The sequence below is a fragment of the Sinohyriopsis cumingii genome, chromosome 18 (genome assembly GCF_028554795.1).
Source record: "Sinohyriopsis cumingii isolate HCF-2022 chromosome 18, ASM2855479v2, whole genome shotgun sequence".
Classification (NCBI taxonomy): Eukaryota; Metazoa; Mollusca; class Bivalvia; order Unionida; family Unionidae; genus Sinohyriopsis; species Sinohyriopsis cumingii.
Window position 1 is genome coordinate 76,313,703 of NC_142978.1, and position 24,789 is coordinate 76,338,491.

The window sequence follows — 24,789 nt, forward strand, 5'->3', positions numbered from 1 at the left end:
ACAGCAGTGATCTTGTGTTATTGTAATCATTGCATGAAACAGAAGAGAATGAATACCAATGAATACATAAAACATGTCCAAAAACTTTACAATCTTTCCAAGTGTGTGTGTGTGATTTGGATTTTTAAAGTAGCTTTAACAATTTTTGAGTGATATCAATACAATGTCTGCAGTGTGACAGTTTATGGTGATGTCTAGCACTGGGGCATCATGCCACAGACATGTATCATCATGTTCCACCCAGTCAAAATATTCCAATTCTTTAAGTCAGTCAACAATCGTTCTTTAATTGCTTCGATGTGAAGCTCTTCAGAATGGAGGTTTTGACCAAAATGATTCATTTAGTACAAAAGTTGGTGGGAAGTGAGATAGCTGGAATTCTTCTTTTAGATGGAAGTTACTGGTATTTTTGTTGTAAAAACTAATCACATGCTTATCTTTTTATCTGCTGCTATCTATACTTGGACGTGACAATATAATAATAAAGCTGCATTCTTGATAATAGTAGTAATATGGGGCAAGTGTAACAATGTCTAACCAGACATGAATCATAAAATGTTGACATAATCTTACTCTTAACTTATCCCGTATCAGACTTTTAAAAATGTGTAACAGCTTTTTGAAAAGGAAAATCAGACATCTGGATTGCTTACACATTTAACTGTAAATGCGAATACCACTAATTAATCAAGTTATATGTGTGCAACTGAAATTTCTGAGTTGCAGACCTTGTTTCTGCTTATATCTCTGTCTAAGGAGCCAAGTATTAGAACACAATATTTTCATGGTTTATACCCAATTTAGTATCAAGCATGCATCAGGATCCAATGGTTCTTTAGTAAAATCGTAAGCAGTGTAGCAGAGAAGTGTATTGTGTTGAGTATAATGAAAATAGGAAGGAGTAACTCTTGCAACTCACTTGTCCCAGGGACAAGTGCTTGGGAATTTTTTTCGGAGCCCTGCCTGGTCTATGCCTGATGCAGCTGGCACAAACATCTCATTTTGAATATGTACTCGTCTACTCAGCTAAATCTGAACTATCTCCATGAGAGCTTTTGACCAACAAATTCATGGAAAACTGTATTGAAAACTAGGCTATCCACAATATTTCTGATGTAATTTTTAGATGACAGCTTATCAAAAATGCAGTCAAATATGAATATCTGAACACTGGACGAATGCTTGTGTAGAATTTTGTGGCAATCTTCCCAGGAGTGTATGAGCAGCAGTAATAACAACCTTCTGCTACTGGATGCTCAAGAATGGACAACAAGCCATCACATGATGACCAATGGACAACAGGCCGTCACATGATGACCAATGGACAACAGGCCGTCACATGATGACCAATGGACAACAGGCCGTCACATGATGACTAATGGACAACAGGCCGTCACATGATGATCAATTGAGCTAAAAATTGGAACTACTTGTAGTGACACATGCTGAAGTGCCTCTGTTTGTCTGATGACCTATCTACCTACCAAACTAACCATTTATCTATAAAGAAATGGGTACACTGTATTACACTGCAATTCATAAGTATAAAATTGAAAACAATTTTTAAAAAACACACTCACTCATGATTGACTGCTCTGGAACATCCTGTTTAAGTGATTGAGCTTGAAATACAGGAGCATTGTCATTTATGTCCAGTGGCTTAATAGAGATGGACCCATAGCCATACTGCACAGTTGGAGTGTTTGGCTCATCTTGAACGACCACATTAAAAGTGTATTCAGCGCGGCCATTGGGATAATCTCGGTCAAGACTCTTGAGTAAGTAGAGCTCTCCGGACGTTTTACTGATCCAAAATTTGGGATCAGAACCATCTGTTGAAGATCCACTCAAAGAAAATTCAAAATTGTTTGGTCGAGCTACATCAGGGTCAAACACGCTGACCTGTAAAAAAAAAAAAAGATAACAATTAGTAACAAGCGGAATGGGAGCCATTTCATCCGATAAATATACCCCCTCTCTCCAGTATCCTTCTACCTCTGAGTTAAGGGTTACAAAATAGACGTGATGCACCCTCCTGCATGGCAACATTTTTGCCCTGGAATGTGCCTCATGATGCAAACATTTGAAAAGGGTTGAACTTTCTACTGGCCACTCTTGTGATCAAGTCTGTATTGAAAAAAAAATGCACAACTTCCTAAAACAGTGCAAGTACAAAGATGGGTCTACATCTTTTGATGATGACCATAATATAATACTGTAACGGCCGAGCTAGGTCCTGATAATTATATCTTGGAGTATGGCACCAGGGATGAGTATGAGTATGCTTCTTATCAGCTGACTAAGGAAGGGGAGAATGAACTAAACTTGAACTCTTGATTTATTTTCAACCACAACACAAGATGATTCATTTATTAAGAAACAGTGAATAAAGTCCGTTCATAACCATGACAGTCTTGTTCTTTTTGTACTAAGCCAAAATACTATCATTGTTTTGAGGTACAATATGGTATATGATAATTTCATGCAAGGTCAGGGTACACGTTAGCACTATACTATTAGTTCAGTGTATTATTTCTTCTGATGAATGAAAATTATATTAGAGTTACCATATGTGGATTTAGTTGCAATAAAGTTTACAACAGAAGAACTATGACTTGATTGTAATATGTGAATGTAAAATCTGCAAGGAAAACACTTGCTTAACTTTACACTTCAACTACAGCATAATACTTATTTGAAGTGAATTGGTATAGATGGAAGTAAATTGGCTGTCAAGTCGGTGAGGAAAACACTCATAATGACTTAGACAACTAATACATTATAACATAGAAACAAAGCTTACGTTTTATAGATTGCTAGAATAATGAAGTATTGTTGAATTGAATTTAGAATGTCAAGTCAGTGAGGAAAGCACTCACAATGACTTAGACAACTAATGACACATAACTTATGTTTTATAGATTGCTAGAATAATGAAGTATTGTTGAACTGAATTTAGAATGTCAAGTCGGTGAGGAATGCACTCACAATGACTTAGACAACTAGCCAATTATAAAATAGACAGATAACTTACGTTTTATAGATTGCTAGAATAATCAAGTATTGTTGAATTGAATTTAAAATGTCAAGTCGGTGAGGAAGACACTCACAATGACTTAGACATTCTATTTCCCTAATAACTTTGTTGGAACTATAATTTAAGAAAAGGAATTATATATTTATAAGGTAGAGAAACCTGTCTGTATGTCTTTAGGTTCATAAAACTAATTAAATAAAGAAAAAAAAATAAAGAAATAAATAAAACTATTGGTCTGTGAGGACAACACTCACTTGACCATATAACTGAATTTCAAATAACAAATCATATAACAATATCTAGTTTGCTTGTAAAAATAAATTAGAAATGACTAGAATGCATATAATTTGGAAGAGAGAAAAAGAATTAAAAATAATTAAAAAAATAAATAACTTAAATAAAAATTGATTTGTACTTAAATTAACTTTTTAAAAAATTGTACTGTCCAAAATATTGCCTAAAGTTACATAACTCTATAATAAACTAAACAAAACAAAATAAAAAAATAAATTAAACTCACAATAACTGGGATGTACCTAGTTTGACTGCTGCTAGCTGACTGAACCCCCTCAAACAGCTCACAAAACCTTATATACTCCTGACAAAACCCACAACCAACAGAGAACACAAAACCCACAGTTCTAACAAAACCCACAACCAACAGCCCACAAACCCCACAGTTCTAGCAAAACCCACAAATTTTGTTGGAATATTCAAATAAGCATGAGCTAGTATTGCATTTGTATATTTAGTCAATTTTCACAATGATTATTTATAGCAATTACCAGATGGATATTTTACACATTGCTACATTGCGACTGAATTGCCCCAAGAAAAGAAAAGAAAATCAGTTTTGTAATTTGCGGCACATGCTGTGTTATGCTGGCGCTCATAGCAATGGTTCATGTTATGCACTCTTACAATATTACCGATATAGACCGAATGACAGGGAGTCAACATGTGTATTCATCAAAGAAATAAATGAGAGAAAATCCAAACTTAAATGCGATGATGTATACAAATGAAACATCAGGGGCTATAAACACACTAAGTATGAATCGTGCAGTCTTAAACAGTTAACTAGAAATAGTCATTAATTAAATTATCAAGGATGTTAGCCGCCGGCATGATACTTCCTATTTTCGATAACTCAAAACATGTAGACTATACTAACTTTAAATCGACGAAGTAAACGAAACAAAGGATCCTAGAAAATATTAACATCAACTCATTTAATCAATTCACTGGTAATGCACTGCTTTTTTTTTAAAGAAATTGCGACCGAACTGGGTGGCTTATACGAATAGTGTTTACCTCACTCCCTAAATGCAGGTTATTACAATATTAAGTGCTACCAAATGCTGAAAAAGTAGCTGCTTTGAAAAGATTCACCCATATATTGCATCCAGCTGTTAGGTTATAAAGGGGCTATAACTATGACAAGAGTTTCTAGAGCACATAGATGAGATAATGACCCTCTCTGTGAAATCTGTTTGAGATTCACACCCAAACAGCTCTAACAAAAACTGCAGGAACGAAGTCATTTGTAAATATGAGCATCATCAGATAATGGCCAAAACATTTCCCAATATTCATTCTGAGTCATTTAAATTCGTGAACTAGTTGCATTCACAAGATTCTGTCATACATAATGTCCAGCTCCAAGTCAAAAAGGACAATAATGGTAACAACAATCACATGAATACAGTAGTATTCAATATGTGCATTTTCAGAAGATGACCATCGCATGAACCAAATATCAAATGATTTTATTATATTATACACTATATTTATTATTTATGGACAGGATAGCTGTTTAAAAAGGTGAAATATAAAGATAAACATAAGGAAATTGTTTTTTTTTTACACTCAGCCTACTGTCCATTCTATGGGTGTATAATAAAGCAGATTTCAGTGTATATAATTTAGTATATAATTTAGTATATTTAGCATCTTCATCAAATTTCATTCTTTTTATAAAAAAGATTGCTTGTGACATGTTAGAATATTTAACTTTTTTGTAGAACTGATACTGCTGCATAGCCAAGGGTCTAAGGATTCCAAATTTGCTCAAAATTATACAGGTAAGTGTAAATTTTTTCATGCTATTTTCAGCTGAAAACCTACCGTTATGTAGGAATCAATACGTAAAGCAGGATGTGAAAAGTATTGTCCATAAAATAGGAAACAAATTCAGCAAATCTGTACGGGTTGATGATCACAGAACCCTTTTATCATATACACATAGGAAAGTTTACTTTTTCATTTAATTTCATAGAACTGTTATTGCAATTACACAAATTATATAAGCATTTGATTTTTTTATTATTTAATAAGATATGGTATTTGCAATCACATCGTGTTATCTCTTCTCCTCATTTTCATTAACTAACAAGTGACATCTTACAGGTTATATTATATATAATGTAATATCATGTCTTTTTCAAGCATTTATTTACAAAAGCATACAACCTTAAATTTCAAATGCATGACTTGTGACAAACTATGATCTTGTTGGAGCTCACTTAGCACAGCATAACATATATATACTCACAGGAAAGTCAGGTCCAATTGCAAAGAACACAGACCTTTATCTGATGTCACATGTGTGTGTGTGTATGTGTGTGATTTGGATTTTTAGCGTAGTTTTAACAATTGTTCAGTCATATCGCTACGATGTCTGCAGTGTGACAGTTTATAGTGATGTCTAGCACTGAGGCATCATGCCACAGACATGTAGCACGATGTCCCACCTAGTCACATTATTCTGACACCAGGCCGACCAGTCCTAACACTAACCTCTTAATGCTGAGCACCAAGCGAGGCAGCTGTTAGTACCACTTTTGTAAGTTTTTGGTATGACTCGGCCGGGGATCAAACCACGACCTGCCGCATCTAAGGTGGGTGCTATAACCGTTAGGCAACCAGAGCGGTGTTGATGTCACATAATGTGCTCGCAGTCAGTTTTTGCCCGTCACCCCTGATGGGGTATAGGATACCCACAAAGATCGCCAAAGGCTTCTATCCTGTGCCATCACCTCGAGCTCACTCCAGGTCTGACCCATCTTGGTGATGTCTGCCTCAATTTCGCATTGCCAGGTGTTTCTTGGTTGTCGCCTTCTCTCCTTGCCTTGAGGGTTCCACCTCAATGCCTGTATGGTAATGTTGGTTGGCGGCTTACGTAGGGTGTGTCCTATCCAATCCCACCTTCTCTTCTTGATGTCGTCCTCTACTGGAAGCTGGGAGGTTCTCTGCCACAGGTTGGTGTTGCAGATGGTGTCTGGCCATGGGATCTGTAGAATTCTTCTTAGGCAGCTGTTGATGAAGGTCTGAACTCTGTTTACAGTTGACTTGGTGGTTCTCCAGTTCTCTGCTCCATACAGTAGGACTGACTTCACGTTGGAGTTGAACAGTCTGATCTTAGTAGTCAGGGAAATGTCTTTGGAGCTCCATATGTTCTTGAGTTGTGAGAAAGCTGCTCTCGCCTTTCTGATTCTTGTCTTGAAGTCTGCGTCTGTGCCACCTTGCTGGTTGATAATGCTGCCCAGGTATGTGAAGGACTCCATCTCTTCCAGGGAACTTCCCAGCAGTGTGACTGGGTTGTTACTGACATAACTGATCTTGAGGATCTTGGTCTTGTCTTTGTGGATGTTGAGGCCAATTTGTGCTGATGTGGCTCCCAGTATCTCAGTCTTGTCCTGCATTTGCTATTGTGGGATAAGAGCAATGTGCTGGCAGATCCGGATTTATTTTGTTTTCTGGTAGATTGCTCCCAAGAATCTGCATTTGTACCCAAATAAGTAAAATTGCCAACATCCTTGCTTCATACCTGTTTTGTGATACCAGCTCCTATGCAAAAAAGTTTTCTATGCTTATTTAAGAATCAGTGTGAATTAATAAAGTTTCTTTTACGTTTTTCAGCATATTTATGTTCATATAATTTATTTAATAAGCCGACAGTATTTTTGCTAATGAAAAACAGGAGTAGATTACAATAAGGTACCATTTTCCATAACAAATTGTTATTTCTAACAGTACTTAATAGAAGACATTATGCATGAAAAGGGACTTCAAAATATACACTACTAACCGTGTGTGTGTGTGTGTGTGTATGTGTGTGTGTGTATGTGTGTGTGTGTGACAATGCTGAAGTTCATCCAGGTTAAATGGTGTTAGACTAACTTTACTATATCATGTTGAAGTTTACCGTTATTTGTTTATTATAACCTGCTCCTTATTGTATCTGACACTGTATTTGAATGCTGTTCACATACTTACTCTTGAATTTAGGCTTTGCTTTTCTCAGTTTTTGACTCTACGATAATAATTTTATAATATTTATATAGATGATATATATAACAAATTGTCCAACATTAATAAATGCTCAGGAAAATGTATTATTTTATTCTCGAAAACCCAAACAATTACCAATTTACCTATGCCATTTTGTCCATAACAAACAGCTTTGGCCAGTGCTTACACAGCTTTACAGTTAATGTAGTAACCATGTGCTGTAACAAGTAAATCAATGCAGAGGCTAAGGCAAGCACTCTACATTCAACTAATCAAGAAGTGTACTATATTTACAAATTTGTTATAAAATCTTATATATAGTTTTGCTCAAACAACAGCAATACCATCAAGTATTCAAGTGACAATGTGTGTAATTTCAGGGTACAGTTCTCTACAAATTTGCTACTCTGAACATGTCCACATGTCAGTAGATTTTGTTGCAACAAAAGTGCAATCATAGAATGAAAACCTTTACCTTTACAAGTTTCCTGGGCAAATTTGTGTTATCTTCCTCAACAATGTCAAGAAATGAGTAACTTGAAACAACTGGAGCATTGTCATTTACATCAATCAAACTGATCTGGACGGTAGTTGATGCAGAGTGGATCCCATCATTCACAAGCACTGTCAAGGTGTAACTCTGTTTTTGTAAAGAAAAAAACCCAGACACATTGTTTTAAATTAGAATTATATCAAAAAAACATGAACGCCCCCACTAAAATGATGCAATTAATTGGCAATAAAATCAAAATAAAACAAGGACCATAACTCTAAATTCTGTCAGTAATGGTAAAAATGTAACAACCAAAATTTTCAAAATGTTTAAAGTCCATCTAAAAATGATGAATGGAAACAAAATCTGCAATGCACAGGACATTACTGGATCATATATGATGTGACAGGATATGATGGACAGACATGGGTAATACAATGACAGGACCTGGATGAAATGGATTTATTTTTAAGGTGACAGGATATGATGGACAGACATGGGTAATACAATGACAGGACCTGGATGAAATGGATTTATTTTTAAGGTTTACTTTTGGCCCAATCGGTATGGATTGAACATAATTTAGGCACAGAGAGCATGCATTTTTGTATTCAAAATCTGCTTCTATTTTGAGACTCAAGACATCCATGTTCCAGGCTTAATTGGATATCACATTAATGTAATGACTCATCAACTTGGAACAAAACGTGGATTTCACAACCACTAACAGTTATTCTGAGATTATTTACTTCTCATCTTCTTTAATAAGATTGTGCATACCATGAGCTAAACACCGAGAGTGAGAATACAATATAACAGCAAGTTAGCCACAAGTTATGCAGTCATAAGGAACAGACTACCTGACAATTAGAATTTGCTTTTTGTTATCGATAATTTTGACTATCCTCAGCTATTAAAAATCAAAGTGGGATAGGAACTTTTGTAGTTAACTACATTTTTATGAAAATACTAACCTGGTCACATTAATATTAGGAGACGACTCTCTACCTCTCAATCCTTCCCTCCCTTAATGATAAAAAATGTATTTCCTTCCATAAATCATAATGACAGAGGAAAGTAGCTCTTAATGATTATCCCCCTTTGTTCCCACTAAGTGGTCAAAGTTTGAACAAAACTTTTGAACAGGATGCTTGCATTTGTTTAGAAAGGTGGGGGGATCAATGGTAATGTGATCAGGTATTTTTGAAGAAAAACAATTTAGTAATATATTTCTCCATTACCAATTACATTAATATAAAGAGAATATGTAAAAGGAGGAAAAAATGCATGAGCACCCATACTCATTTTTGTCACAGCAGTTGCTCTACTGAAAGAGTAAACTCCCAAAATGATGTTAGCACAACCATAGATATGTATCTGAGGGTGATACCTATGAGATTAAGCACCTTGTCATTGACTTGCATTTAAAGGTTTCCAGGTGAATACAGCAAAAGATGCAAGATTATGCCCACGACTGAGGTTGTGCTGTCACAGTAACTCTCTGCGTTGCTACCACTGGACTGACAAGATTCAGCTCTCTCCTCTGATAGGCCATGTCATGCAATAAAATGCCGGAACACTGACTGGGTGTGTCAGCCAAGTGACTACCCTCTGTTTCAAACTGGGACATTACATTCAAAGACCAGACTTGTAGAAATCATGCATATTTCTTGAGCTGAAATCTTTAGGACTCGTACCTAATCCTGTCCAAGTTCAGACTTAGCCAATCTAATAATCTCCTTGAACCAAGAAGCTAGCATTAAGTGGTATGCTTTAACTTTTATGAATAACCTTTGACAGCTACCAGACATTTTCTCTGCACCTCAGATATGGTCCTGCAGCTTTACCTATCTCAAAGGATTGATGAAGGAGAGAGAGTGGATAGTTATTTGCTGGCTGCCTACCAACAGTAACCGTGTTCTTAGAAACAAAAGCAGGTTGCATCATTAGTACAATTGAGCTATTAGAGCAAGCTGAAGATAGTAATATTAGAAAGCAAGTCTTGTATGATAACTGCTTCAGGAACAAGGAAGACAAGGGCCTGAACTTGAGTTGAGTCATGTCAAAACCCAGGAGAGGTACCATTTTGGGAGCAAGGTGAGCAAGCGTGGCCTGGACAAGGCAAAACTCATATTGTGATAGGGGCTAGCTTCTTATCATCAAAGAGGAATAGAGAAAAGTTTGCCAGTTGGGAGATGGAGGCTGAGAGAGGTGTGATATCATTAACATGACAACAGTTATTGAAAACATGCCACTTTTTCTCAAATGCCTTCAGAGAGGGCCATCTAACTGCAGTGATCCACTCCTCAATTAAAGGACTGAGCTCCTTTTCACATGGGGCATCCTGGACAAGAACCAGGCTTAAAGGAATAGCTGCAAGCTTTGATTGCCTGTACAGCATGAAGATTATTATGATTTTCCTAGGGTACATCGATTGCTTTGCAAATAAGCAGATCACCATCCAAGAAGAGTTGTCAGGATTATTTAGCAGTCCTTGCCATCATTTTCTGGATTAGTTTCAGTATTAGAACTGCTGGATGGAAGGCATATGTTAAAAGAGTGTTGACAGCCCATGAAATGTAGAGATGATAGTAGTAATGGTTTGTTATTCCACATTGTCATGAACTGGTCTAGCATTGATCAGCCTCATAGGTATCAGGCTCACTGGCAGATGGATGATGTGTATGTGTGTGATTTGGATTTTTAAAGTAGATTTAAGAATTTTTCAATCATATCGCTACAATGTCTGCAATGTGGCAGTTTATAGTGATGTCTAGCACTGGGGCATCATGCCGCAGACATGTAGCATGATGTCCCACCCAGTCACATTACCCTGACACCAGGCCAACCAGTCCTAACACTAACCTCTTAATGCTGAGCACAAAGTGAAACAGCTGTTAGTACCATTTTTGTAAATCTTTGGTACGACTCAGCCAGGGATCGAACCCATGACCACCCGCATCCGAGGCAGATGCTCTACCTACTAGGCCAATGGAGCAGTGCAGATGGATGGGGGAAGAGACCAATCCATCGGTAGCAGTGGACCTCTCCTTGATAATGAGTCAACCTGGACAAATTTGACCAAGATGTGTTGGACCTGCATAATTATATGATATTGGGCACACCAACAAAGGTATTCCCATACAAAGATATGAAGGTCCCATTATTTCATCCCCTAGTTTAAAGAGGTATGTCACTATGTCCAAATTGTCTGATATTATCAGAAGCAGCTTCCTCTGGGTGTATTCTGGGTGGCATTCAGAATGGCCTTCATTTCCAGGAGATTGACATGAAGAGCCTTTCATTGCCAGTGTCCACTTCCACCGACCACCACAAAATCCAGTAGAAAGTGTGGTCCCAACTGGACAAAAACGCACCTGGTCAGACTGGTTTTCAGTTGTGGGGCTTCTAAAGATATTCTAACTGCTAGACACTCTGACTTGCCATTGGAGCAGGAAGTGTTGTATTTTTGTTGAGCCTGTAATCTGGTGATTTAAATGTCCCAATATCTGGTACCACGGTGCCAAAAAAAATATCTGCATGTTAGGGTGGCCACGGTATTGCTGTTATTGTTGTAGGCTTTAATGCCACTTTTCAGCACAAGATAGGTTATGCATGGCAGCCAGTAAGAATGGTGGAGAAAGAACCTGGAGAAAACCCAAAAAGAACCACTGACCCACAAGAAGCTACTGGCAAGTTTTCTCACATACTCACATTGGCCAAAATGGCCTAGGTATAACAGGTCTACTACCACAATGAGAAGGCCAAGGAGATGAAGAAACTCCCTTGACAAAGACAAATGTCTTAGCAGCTGCCTTCTCTGATGCATCAACAATAGTGTAAATGCATTGGGGAGGAACAAACAACAAGATGATATGAGTTAGAAACTCCACACATAGATGAACAAGATGTTGAAAAGGGACAAGATCTGCCTTCTCCACACTGGCTATCCACCTTAAACTTTGAATGAGGTAGAAACAGCTGTTCATGTGATGTACCAAAACCAAACTTACCAAATGCTTTTCCAGGATATCGTCCAGATACATCACGTTCGCTGTGGAGGAGAAGGTCCTGAAGTGGGATATGATGCAATCCAATATTTTCGTGATGGCCCATGGGCTGAGAATGGAAGGGCATGGAATTAGTCCATTACCAGGGAATAGACAAATCAAAGGTATCTTCATGGCACAGTGTGAATGTGTATATGAAAACATGCATTGGACTGGTCAAGACCATAGCTGCCAACCCCAGAGTACAAAAATACTGACTGCTTATGACAAAAATGCAGATTTTCAGGAACAAATACTAAAACTTTAATGTATATGTAGCTACTTAAAACATATACAACGATTAGTAAAGCCAGGAAATAACTTGTTTAATAACTTAATGTCAAAGAAAGATGTCTTGCACTCTTGCATCTTTCGAGTAAGTCATCAGATACAGGCTCTTGGAAACTTTCCCACACCTTGCCTATCCAATTGCAGTTGGCGGGAGGCTTGGGGAAGGAGACTTGTTTTCTCTATATCCTCCTGGCCTACCTTTGTAAGTTAGGTGCAGATGTCGGCCTATAATTCACATGGCTATAAAAAGGTTGCCATTGTTCAGTCATGTCTGTGTCGCCACCCTTCATCAACTGGGAATCGTCCTACTCCAATACATTTTATACCATGGGTACAGCATTCCATACAGCACTGACGATGAATTGTCACAATGTGTAAAAAAAATGTTCTACTTGAGAGATATGCTAGTAGTGCCAGCCAAATCATGTCCATCACAGAGTATGGTTCTGTTGGGGAATGTCCATATGGCATGTTCATTTAGGCAAATTTGGACATTTCTAAATGTGATGCCAATTCAGCATGTATCATAGATATGGTCAGTCTGGCTGAGCACATGACTCAATCACTGTAGAAATAGTCAAGTTATATATTGTTCACCAAGTATGATGACAGGTTCTTGACTGCCAAAACCATACACTGATTGCCAGGACAGCTGGACCCAATATCAACAGACAGGGCAGTATACAAAGAATGACATATAATTTGCAGGTCACACTGGATGGCAAATTTGAAGAGTAATCCTGCACACCTGATTTCAATATTCCTAATTCCATGCATCGGCAAGGGTAGGGACTTATGCCAAGTGGTCTGACAATCGATTTTAAAAATGGTCCTAGTTTGGTCCAACTCACTAGTGAACATTCCAGACATCAGAGCTTGCTGTAGAATGCTATTATATGTAATTCCATTACAGCTTGACACTTAGGATGGAGAAGATTCAATCTTTAATGATTGTCTCTGTAGGCGCTGTTTTTGGTATCTTCATGAGCAGTAGGGATGGCATCTTGATATCCCCGATAAAGCTGGTCAAAGTTTCTGAATTTATATGAATGCCTAGTATTTCATGTTTGGTGATTTATTGCATGCTCGTTTTACATGGTCCTTCAAATGGCTTTTCAACATGCTGGACCAGACAATTTTACCCACATTACACCCATGCTAAATGGGTGTAAGAAGGGACCAAATTTTACCCACATTACACCCATGCTAAATGGATGTAAGAAGGTGCTGTTTATGCAGACCAGATGTATCCAAAGTTTGTCCTCCATGATTTAAAATGTCAGTAGTTCCTAAACTTGACTGACATCTCAGTAATGAAAGATGTTACCAAGACAACCTAAGAAGTTTGTAAGAACATTAAAATTAACAGTGCAATCCAATTATATCAGAAAAGCTTGTCTTACCAATCTATATTAAATGAACAATAATAACCAGTTTATATTTGCATAAATATTAAAATATCCGCCAGAAATAATGCAAAATGTTTTCACACCAGGTATAACAACCTTTTGACTATACTATACCAATGAAAATAAATTATGAATAGTCAAAATTAAATACAAATTGGAATAGAGTCTTCAGAGTCAATGGTCACAGTTACATGTGAAAGTTAAAACTGCTTGCATCTGCAATACAGGTAGATATACAGCAGATGAGTTAATCTGTTAATCTGTAAGAATTATTTACCTTCATCTATACAATATATAGACGGAAAGACAATTCTTCATCTTTCTGGGAGGACTTGATTAGGAAGTAGCCAATAGTAATCCTTTAATGTCAATGTGATCAATTAATGTATTTGACAGAGCAACTTTGGTCAAACCATCAAACTGTCCTTTCTGCACTCAGCACAGTGCTTTTCTGACTGATATCCACACCTGGATATTTCCTATTATATACATGCTGGAAGACATATACAAAGCCTACAACAAAATTAGTGACAACATTGCCTCAACAGAACATTGTACCAAACGTGGCACATCTTAAGGTGTTATAATGTTCAATCATTCTATTTTTAATCAGACACATGATAAATTCTACTTATAAAATGAAGCAGATAGAAGAAAGCTGATGAATTACCTTTATTGGTGATTCATAGTCCAAAACACCTGCAACATCAATCTGTCCAGTGCGAAGCTGTATTGTAAAGGGGCTGGTTTCCTTTATGGAATATTTCAATTCATCAGCTACATGTAAGAAAGTCAGGTTAATATCACATAAAATGCTGTAGCATAATTTGATAGACTTAAATCATTACTAAAATGAAATAAACAACAGTAATGGATATTCAAAATGAAAATGGTCTAGTTTATGTTTAATGATTCATGTACTTGATCATTTATTGTCTTATTTATTTTCTATCTATTAATTGTACCTATAACAAAAATGGATAAATAAATTGGTTATCAATAAATAAATTTACTAACTTACTTTAAAGTTCTATTTATTTTATAAATGTCTATCTACACATACCGTATGCTCATTTTTTAAAATTCTATAAACATCTGCATGCATCTCATATTACCTCTATCTACACACAGATAAGCAAATGGATATAATCATAGAATTAATAAATAAATGTTTCCATTACATTAAACTTGAAATATATGAGTGAATTTTGTAATGTGATAATTAGATATGAATACATTACTAAACATGACTATAAAGTCTTACATTATTTTCCTTGCTACCGTCCAGCAAAATAAAATAAAAACCATTTCCTTTCACATATTTCTATCTCCAGAAATCACTATCAGACTATCAATAATACATAAATTCTGCAGTATGGCAGAACAAAATTAAATCTCTCTTTTTCATTCTTTGGTGTCTATCTGTTGTTCATTTGTCCCATATGATGTATACCTCCACTAAACATACTTAATGGTCTGATGTCTCTGTCTTAAATAATGTAGAAGATATGTGCCATTAAAATATATTAGTGTGCACGTACCCTACTGTAACCAAGCACTAACAAATTAACAGGTGACAATAACTCTAATATCAAGAAAAGAGAACTAAAACATTCAATTACATGTATCAAGGTCAGTAGCTTTAACAATGGCAACACTTCCTCCAGCTGGGGTGTCCTCCTTCACTGAGATTTGGTAATTGCTGTATGCAAATGATGGTGTATTGTCATTTATGTCCTTCACTGTAACTGAAACTGTAACTGCCCCTGGAATAAAGTGACACCATGAAGCTATGAATGGTTAAAGGATATTTTTTAGAAACTATTTACAGATAATAATTTTACATTGCTTTCATAGTCATGTGAGATATTTACTTTCACACGTTATTTTGCAGTAAAACACTCATGATGTTTTTCCCACATTGTTTGTTTGTCCAATGCATAATTAAACATGTATAGAGAGTTTTTGATAACAAAATTATGTTTTCATAAATAATTCATACAGACTAAAGTCAGAATGAATGTGACCACTTCTGAGCAATGGATTGGCCTCAGTTGAACATGTATTATATAGCATATTGTGAGGAATTTTTCATACCCTCTAATATTTAGCTGCAAATATAATATTTTCATAATTCATTTTCTACATTTGACAGAATATTTAATAGAAAGAGTACAAAATATGATAACGAATACTATGTAACTGATTGACTACAAAGGTTTTGCACAAAATCCACACTTTTTTCTGTCGTTTTGGAAATCCACATTTCTAGAAAACCAGAGAAAAAACTCGGTAGAAAATACAAAATATCTGCATGGTATTTTGCCTTATTTAATCCATCAGCTTTCTATTTTTCAATTATAAAAGAAATATTGAAAAAGAATATCAGGCTATATATGAATGATTTTTAAAATAAGTACAAAGTTGAACAATGTCATTTTAAACATTTTAAAAAATCTGCACTCTCGATTTATCTGTCCACATACCCACAACAATGGGAAAATATCTGCACATTATCGGTGCACCAGTATAAGATTCTTATTGATTATTTTATGATGGAAGGTAGATGTTTTGCTTGTAAAAAATTCTTTTAAAGATCCTGTGGCATTATTTGAGCTACATTTATGTGCCTTGAGTATTAAATCAATGTAAAGTGTGATATAATAACACAATATTTTTGTGTGTAATGTTATGTTATACATTTGTAATATCAAAAAAAAAATAATAATCAGGGATTATGAAATAATATATGACTCAGCAAAAATGTTATGCAAATATATGTTACCAGTATTGGGTCCAGTGACACCAGGCCGGTTTGAAGGAGCCGCATCCACTGCCATGACTTGAAAGAAATATAATGGTTTCAGTTCCCTGTCTAATACTTTTGTTGTAGTCACACGACCAGTGGTACTGTTGATGGCAAAACTCTGAGTTGGGTCTTCTATCTGATACCTTTGAATCTAAAGAAGTTTAATAATTTATTTATTTATATACACTGTATTTATCCATTTATTTATGTATTTTATCCATCCAATTATCATTTTAATTTTATTATGCATTATGGCGAGAGGTTTTGATATAGCAGCTGGCACTAGTGCTATTCCAAATTAATCTACCAGATGAAACATCGGTTACTTTAAGTAAAATTACCAATTAAACAATTACAACTCCTGTGATTTAGATCAAAATTCAGTTCTGCACAATTCTCACTGTTTTGGACTTAAGCATAACTGAAAAATAGTTCCGACTTTGATGGGACATCAATTGGACAAATTATAAATTGATTACCAGAAGTAATGATCATAAAAAATATTACTTTCCCGAATGTCCACGGTTATTGTCCAAATGGCATCCAACACAGATAACATAAAAACGACATCCAAATAACATCACTTTCATAAAAGATAACATGGAAATTGTTATCAAACTAATGATTTTAATTACCTGCATAAACTGACAGTACTGCATTAATAATGAATGAATTGGTTTCTTCATGAAATGCATTACCTGATCCAAATACCTTAACAGAACATCCACTACATTGCAAATTGAGCTAACCCACTCTTTATGCTAAATAAGACTACTTCAAATGGCAGTCATACCCCATCATCAGTTTTCTTACTGATGACCTTGACCTTTGATCTAAGGACTTGATTACTTTTCTGATATGATGTTGACCTGGTTAAAGGTTATATATATCTGTAGGGATTACATTTGTCAACTTTTATTGAATACAAGTCACAGAATTACATACTCCCTTGCCATAACCTTGATCTTGAGGAAGAGAGTGTGGTATGGTAAACAACAATACATGATATCAGCTGACTAAAGTCTCATTGAGGTATCTTTAATTGTTAAAATTGTATAGATTAATTACATAGAATTACATTCTCCATTGTTGTGACCTTGCCCTTGAGTCATGAGGCATGGCTAATGCAAGTGGCACACTATGAAGTCATGATATATACATGTGCAGTGTCATGAAAATCTAAGTCATGGACCTTTACTGACATGATATGGACACAGCCATTTGCACATAATGTACTAGCTGTGGTGATTGATCCCTACAACATGTGGTGATTGATCCCTACAACATGTGGTGATTGATCCCTACAACAGTTGCTACTGGACCTCAATGGTAGATGTCATCTGACCTCAGACCTGAACCAGTCCAGGTCTGGCATAGGCTCAACCTATGCCCTCCTTTTCAGTTGATCCTAAAGTCAATATAAGGGTTTCCCTGGAAAATCCTGTCTTTTTCACCTTCTGATAGAACTGTGCATAGAGATATTTCCCCATCCCAACTGAACAAACAATTACAACTGAATTTTTTCATTTTGCATGCATTCTGTTTCATTTGCATTCCATTCATGATTGTATTTCAGTTATTACTCTGTAATTTTTTTATTTATAGTCTCTGAAATGTATATCTGATTTTGTTTACTGCTTCCATTCATTATATCCTTTCATTTTTGTTCATTTCGAACGCATGCCACCAAAGTAAGGATTTATTTTTCAACAGTGTTAAATGTAAAGAAATGCATTTGTGTTTCATTTTATTTGTATTTATCACTGCATTCTGCATCTGTACTCTCCATGCATTCATGGGTTGTTCAGTGTTCATTCAGCATTTTGCTAGCATTCCTTCAGCTTTTCATTTTCATCAGATTAGTAAAATTATCTGTTTTAGAGCATGGAGTTCTGCCATAAGGGTTCTGTTTCTCTATTACAGCTCCTGGTTTCACTGTTAAGAACATGCTAACACTCATGGGAAATCAGTCTTTTGTTTTGAAAATGCTGCCTTCTTTGAACAGTTCTTGACAAAGGGCATCCTGATGACCCTTTTGGAGCATTGAATTGGTACCTAAAGTGTACTGAGCCAAATTATCAGAAGAGGAGATTCTGCTTGTTCTGACCACTCCAAGAAGACATGGACATTCTGCAACATTTACCTCTGTGACTTTCATTCCAATTTGTTATTTATTATTGTTATTACTTGTAGATGGGTGGACAGACCGATAAAAAATAAAAACTTACATGCTAATAACCTAAATGCTGCAACCATTGTAAAATATTCAAAGCAAATGATTTTGCATGAACTCTTCAGTCCCAATTTGGACATTTACATGATTGTATGGGCTTCAAAAAATGTCTCCCATTACGCAGCTACCTAAATAATGCCATGTACAGACCTTACCAGTGGAAAATTTTTCCATATTACCTTCCCCTGCGCCTATGTGTCTCTATATATGTTTGACATTAAGGTACAAATTATAGATACTGATGACACATGTGCCTAACCTGAGAAAGACTGAATATAGGATCTTCATACTTTTCTCTACCCTGATTATTCTTCATGCCAAGTCATGAAAACACTGTTTAATATATTTGAGTGGGCACCGTTCTGAGCAAGATGGGAACTCCAAGCAAATCATGGTATAAACTTTAGACTGTAGTGATATTATGAAAGAGTTTCAATTGACTGCAGCAAAAAGATAGAAGATACGTAACTTTCACAAACTTGAATGCAAAAGTTTCAAATAGGTCTTTAGTAGAATCTTTTCACAAAATTCAAATACTATTTTGTTACTTCTTGAAGCTCCCAAAGCAAGATGTGGATATTCACTTTTTCTTTTGTAATCTGTTCATGCTTTCATCGAAAAGAACAATTAATTTTTCTTAATTGTTTCCTTTCAAATCATAAAGAAGTATGGAGCTAGTCTGAAACAGGTGGAAAAAGAAAGGTTTTATATCTCCTGATGAAAAGTTTTTGTCAATGTTGCTATCTGAGAACATGCTGGCTAAGACTTTGTTTACTCCCATGTTAGACAAATAATTGTTATGCTTTGAATAACTCACAAAACGTCTCTTTTTTATACAAACAATGTTATTAACTGACAGGAAGATTGTTTAGGACTTATCAAGTTCACAGAGCTTTCATGTGGATAGGCTTCTGAGAATCCAACTTAGCTTTGGGAAGTGGACCGGAAAAAGCAAAGCAACAGCCACTGCTTCCAAATGTGCGCCTTTGACTGCTGCTTGATGTTTAGCACTTTTTGACTTTCACCACATTAAATCTCCTATGACATAATTTGTAACAAGCAGAATAAATGTCGCCATCTATCTGTAGCAATTTTGTATATACTTGATTTTTGAGTCAAAGTGCTTGGAATTTTGTCTTCTCGCCATCTTTGCTTGTGTACAGGCAGAAACTTCCTAAAATTGTGACAGCTCTAAAGGAGAACAGTGGAGATGTACTATAAACAATAACCAAACTGTCCATATACTTTTAAATAAACTTGAACATTTAATCAAAGAAGCTTTTAAATTATTACTTATGACGGAATTCTGATTATCTGCACAAAACTATACCGAAATGCTATAGTCATCAAAACATCACCTAGATCAAAAACCTGATGGTTTCATTTTTAAGCTCTTCAATATATCATCAAACAAAAACAATTGTACTAATAAAAAATGTAGCATCTTCAAAAATTTTGATTGAAATACTTGCTACTTGAGAACTTATCATGCACGTAATTTTGAGGAAAATAATTACATTCTTTCTTTATGCTATTTATGTTAAGTAAATCATGTTCTTAGTACTTTCTCATTAAATGTATAAATTTCATAACAAAAAAGAGCTGGAATTGTATAGATTTTTGGTGTCACAAGTATATTCAACTACAGTTCTTTTCTTTCTCCACCTTCAATATTTCATTATAATAAACACTTTGCCTATCCACGCATAGTAAATGGCATTATTTAACCTGGAAATATCAAAAGAAAGTGAAATTCAGAAGGTGAGCGTATTAAACTATTTATTTTCTCGTGGAATAAAATAATTATTGTGATATATCAAAAATAATGTGTGAAGAAACTAAAATGTTTGGAAAGCAAAATAGCATCTTTTCAGTTTTATATTCCAAGATTTAACATTCAGTAGCATACTGATCAAATTTTATTCATAAAATAATTCATGAAATTATTTATATCATTGCTTATTTAATTAATTCATTTGTTTGTATTTATATTCAATTATATACCTTTTTAAGTTTTATTTTCACAATTTTTTTATTTTAAAGTGAACAAATATATAAATGAACAAATATTTGAGTGTTAAAATTATGAATTTTATTGTTGTCATGATTAATACGTTGAAACTCTTCCATAAAAATGTCTTCTGCAAACAATAGAATTAGTTAAATCATTCAAAATGCAGAAGAAAAAACTGATTCCTTGAATAACTGCCTCTGGATAAAAAAAATTAAATAATCTGAAGGACAAAAAAATCATCGAGTAAACAGACTAAACTAATATCAATTAAACTTCACAGCATTTAATTCACTAAATGTATTTTCACAACTGCCTCTGGATGAAAAATTAAAAAAATCAAACACAATTATGAGGAAAAATAACTAAATAATAATAACAATGACACTTTAAAATATCCATTCACCAATTATTGTTTCACTGAAATTCTGTTAACTTAAATACTAATACAAATAAATAGCATTTAAAATAAGTAATTATAAATACAGCTTCTACAGTACTGAGCAATGATGATACCAGGAAAATAACAGCGTAATGCCATAAAATGCATACAAAGTCATTCCCTATAAAATGGTAACATCTTTAAGGATGAAAGTAGTCACTGTAAAACTTACTGTATTGAAAGGTGCAATCCCATCTTTGTCTATAGCTGTCACTTCTGTGACAAAAGTTCCAATATTGGCACCCTCAAGTACTTCTGCATCATGATAACCAGTGTCATAGTTTACATCCAAGAAAACAGGAATTTCATCATTTTGGTCGATCACGGTAACTGGCAGGATTTTGTCAGTGCTGAGTGGTGGTAAGGTCTGACTCTACGTAAATAAATATGAGTGGTAAAATGTTACTGACTTACTAGCATACGTTTAGCATGAGTACTGTGAATGTCATATCATGCACCAGCCCCATTTTTAACAATCCTCTTTGTAGACGCTAGTACAGTATGCATGACTTGGGAGATTATCAGGATCTATTCAAGAATGCGTGATTGTAGGATTTACACTAATTTCTGAAAAACATGCAGCCAATAAAACAATTAATCTAAAAGGCAAAATTTGCACATTATATGGTGGGGTGTTGTCCCCCAATTATTTTCAGTTTAAAATAAACCCTGTATTATTTACATATTGACCACGGTATCTCAGCAATCAGACCTTTTGGTCAGGGTATAAGGTCTTCAACTAAATTGAATGTCTAGAAACCATTACTTTCATATTATACTTACCACGACTGACCTGTGACCTTTAAACCCCAAAATGTACAGGTTTCATTTTTACCCTAAATGCAAGTCATCCACTAATTTTGGTCAAGGACTTATTCTAGAATGAAAGTCATGAAAGTTACTCTTGAATGTAAGTTATTTTTATTTATAAAAAAAAAACATTTCTGTTACCCACCATGACCTTGACTGTTGTCATTTTGACAAGAAAAATCAACAGGCCTCTTCCAAATATTCCATACCTTAAGTGAAAGCTCTACATAAATTTGAGTAAGAATCATGGACATTATTTAGCAAAATATGATTTCAAATGGTCAATGCCTGAATATTTTGTGAGCTTAATTTTATCAATGTGCAATGTAGTCTTAAAAAAAATTATTGTAATTTCTATATTTAGAATATCCTGGTCACGTAAATATATATGGCACAAATGAATTTATGGACAGTCCGAAGGAGATGATAACTTCATTTAGCCAAGAAAAAGTTTAGTTTTAAAAAAATATATATGAATTTCTTTTGAAAAAGTTGTACATAAGATACTCAATAGAAAATGAAAAATAAGTGAGCAAAAGAGGTGTATAAGTCTGTCAGTGTTCATGTTGCACTTTCAACAGAAAGATTCAACAGCAGATTCAGGGATCTCACTATAAGGTTGTATAAGGCTCCCACTGACAGTATTGTAATGAGGGAATAATGTTTCAGAGCCTAACATTTGGATTTTTTTTCATTAATTTATAGGCTAACTAAAACAGCATTTTTATTGATCCTTCCTAAATTTAACTGATCAACATATTTTTATTTTTCTAATACTTAGCACAGAAAATGCACGTCATTTTCTGGGTCATATTTCAGTTTTTTATATTCTTTTTCCTAGATTCATGGTACGTTCTCAGTCTTTCTTAAAGCATATTTACAACTGTGCTCTCCACTGTCCTCATCTAATTTATCATGTTTCATATTCTTTTTCCTAGATTTCTTGTACTTTCTGTCTTTTCTAAATCATATTTACAACTGTGCACACCCTGAAGAACTTTAAAATCTTTCCGTTTATCACCTCATAGTGCACTGAGTTTCAGATCAACAGTGATCTAGCAATAAAAAAATATTATTCACAAGCATTAAGCATTATTCATCATTTCCAAATGGAAGAGTTTTGACACTAGCCTGATACCCTCAATCATATATATATCCTCAGTGTTGAAATTAGCACATTGGGCCAGAGTACCAGGCAAGTTCAGCATGCATGTTGTTTTGTCAATCAATGCTCTAATTTACTTGATGTATGGAAGAACACATGCTCATTTCCACTAGCATTAATTGTACCTAATCAAGTGCAGAATATTGGCAGATATCCAGTCAACACAATAAACAGAGCAAGTAACCATAAAAGGGAACATCATCCCTTGTTTTCTCCAATACATCTGAAACAAGACCACTTGTAAATTTATGACAGTGACTGGCAGAAAGTTTTACTGATTCAAACATATGTGACAGCTGGACATTAGTGACTCATCTGCCAATTCCCTGATTTGTATTTGAGATTCAGCTTTAATTCTGAGCCCTGTTGTGTCCACAAGTAAAAGTGGTACATCTTCTGAAAATCCAGGCATCCTCCAATATAAAATGTACTTTCCATTATAGAATTTAACTCAAAATTTCGTACAATTCTTAAAACTATTTTGTGTGCAAAATGTTTGAGTGAAGTAAAGTTGTATGGCAGTGGGACTTGGTCTCATACTCATGAAACTGTCTGACCATAAAAACTCAGACTCAAAAGTAAATAATTAAGAATCATACTTTTATCTGTTCAATCACAGTGACATTGGCTTGAATATAGAGACACAAACGATGTACGAACACAATCATATAAATCTGTTATTTTCACGATTATAGCTTCTCTTTGAGTGAAGTTATATCCATTCAAAATTTCTGAAATTTGCCACAAGTTCAAAATTTGTGCTCAGTTTCATGATTATGAGGCTTGGACACTGTATAACAGGTAATGATATCTGAATGAAACAAATCTGAATTTATAATTTATTAAGATAAAAAAATTTGCTAGCAATGAATAGGTGCTTTTTTAAACAATGAAAAGTGATAAATTACTCACTATAAGGCACCCTTTTATAAAGTGGTCCTTTAACAAATGATCATGGATCCGATATTATTAATGGTAATATGAATAAAATAACTCAGTATAAATTAACTGCCCAATACGGTGGTTTGCTTTAGGGATTCCAAGAACAGCATTATAGTGAGGGAGTTCTATATATTGATATAATGTTTGAACTTACAAAAAGTATCAAAATGTGGTGATAGGTGTATGCATTCTAGTTCTGGAAGATAAAATGGTGCAATGATTCTGAAACTTTAAAAGCTCTTCAATTCCTGAAAACACAAAGAATAGGAAATATGGATACTTACTATTGCTCGTACTACCAAGTTGTACTTATTTTTGGTCTCATAGTCCAAGGGCCTTTCTAAAGTTATCCTGACAAATGTATCATTGATTGGCATGCATCGGAAGCTTTCCACCAGCACTGACGTCCTGTTGGCATCAACAAATACGAACCCTAGTTTTATAGCATTTACATTGTTTGAAATCGCCTGAAGAACAGCCACATCATATGGAAACACATTTTCATACACTGACACAGAAGTTACATCAGTGCTACTCCAGGATGGGGGAGGTGAAGTGGCATCATCAGTGACTGTAATTGTCACGGTAACAGTGGAGCTTAGCGGTATTAATCCTTGGTCAGTTGCTTTTACAGTAAGGCTTACTATTCTCTGTAAATATGGAATAAAATAAAAATTTATCTTCAATGATTATTTTCAAAAGCATGATCCTTAAAATATTAAAGCAAACACGAAAATGAAAAAGCTTCTGTGGCAAATGAAGTATGAACCTATTAAAAATATGTGTGTTCAGATTGTATTATGGT

The 24,789-nt window shown here is 34.9% G+C and overlaps 1 protein-coding gene across 2 annotated transcripts in view; it reads right to left on the minus strand.

The window, feature by feature from the left end:
* Positions 1-24,789, minus strand: part of LOC149777015 (neural-cadherin-like) — a 149,821-nt gene that overhangs the window by 79,923 nt on the left and 45,109 nt on the right. For both annotated transcript variants that reach the window (XM_089941765.1, XM_089941766.1), the window contains exons 10-16: positions 24,269-24,634; positions 21,240-21,440; positions 16,358-16,532; positions 15,195-15,338; positions 14,243-14,349; positions 7,806-7,970; positions 1,581-1,902 (exon numbers count right to left, since the gene is read on the minus strand). In XM_089941765.1, the coding sequence (XP_089797891.1) occupies positions 1,581-1,902; positions 7,806-7,970; positions 14,243-14,349; positions 15,195-15,338; positions 16,358-16,532; positions 21,240-21,440; positions 24,269-24,634 (1,480 nt within the window). The remainder of the gene's footprint in view (positions 1-1,580; positions 1,903-7,805; positions 7,971-14,242; positions 14,350-15,194; positions 15,339-16,357; positions 16,533-21,239; positions 21,441-24,268; positions 24,635-24,789) is intronic.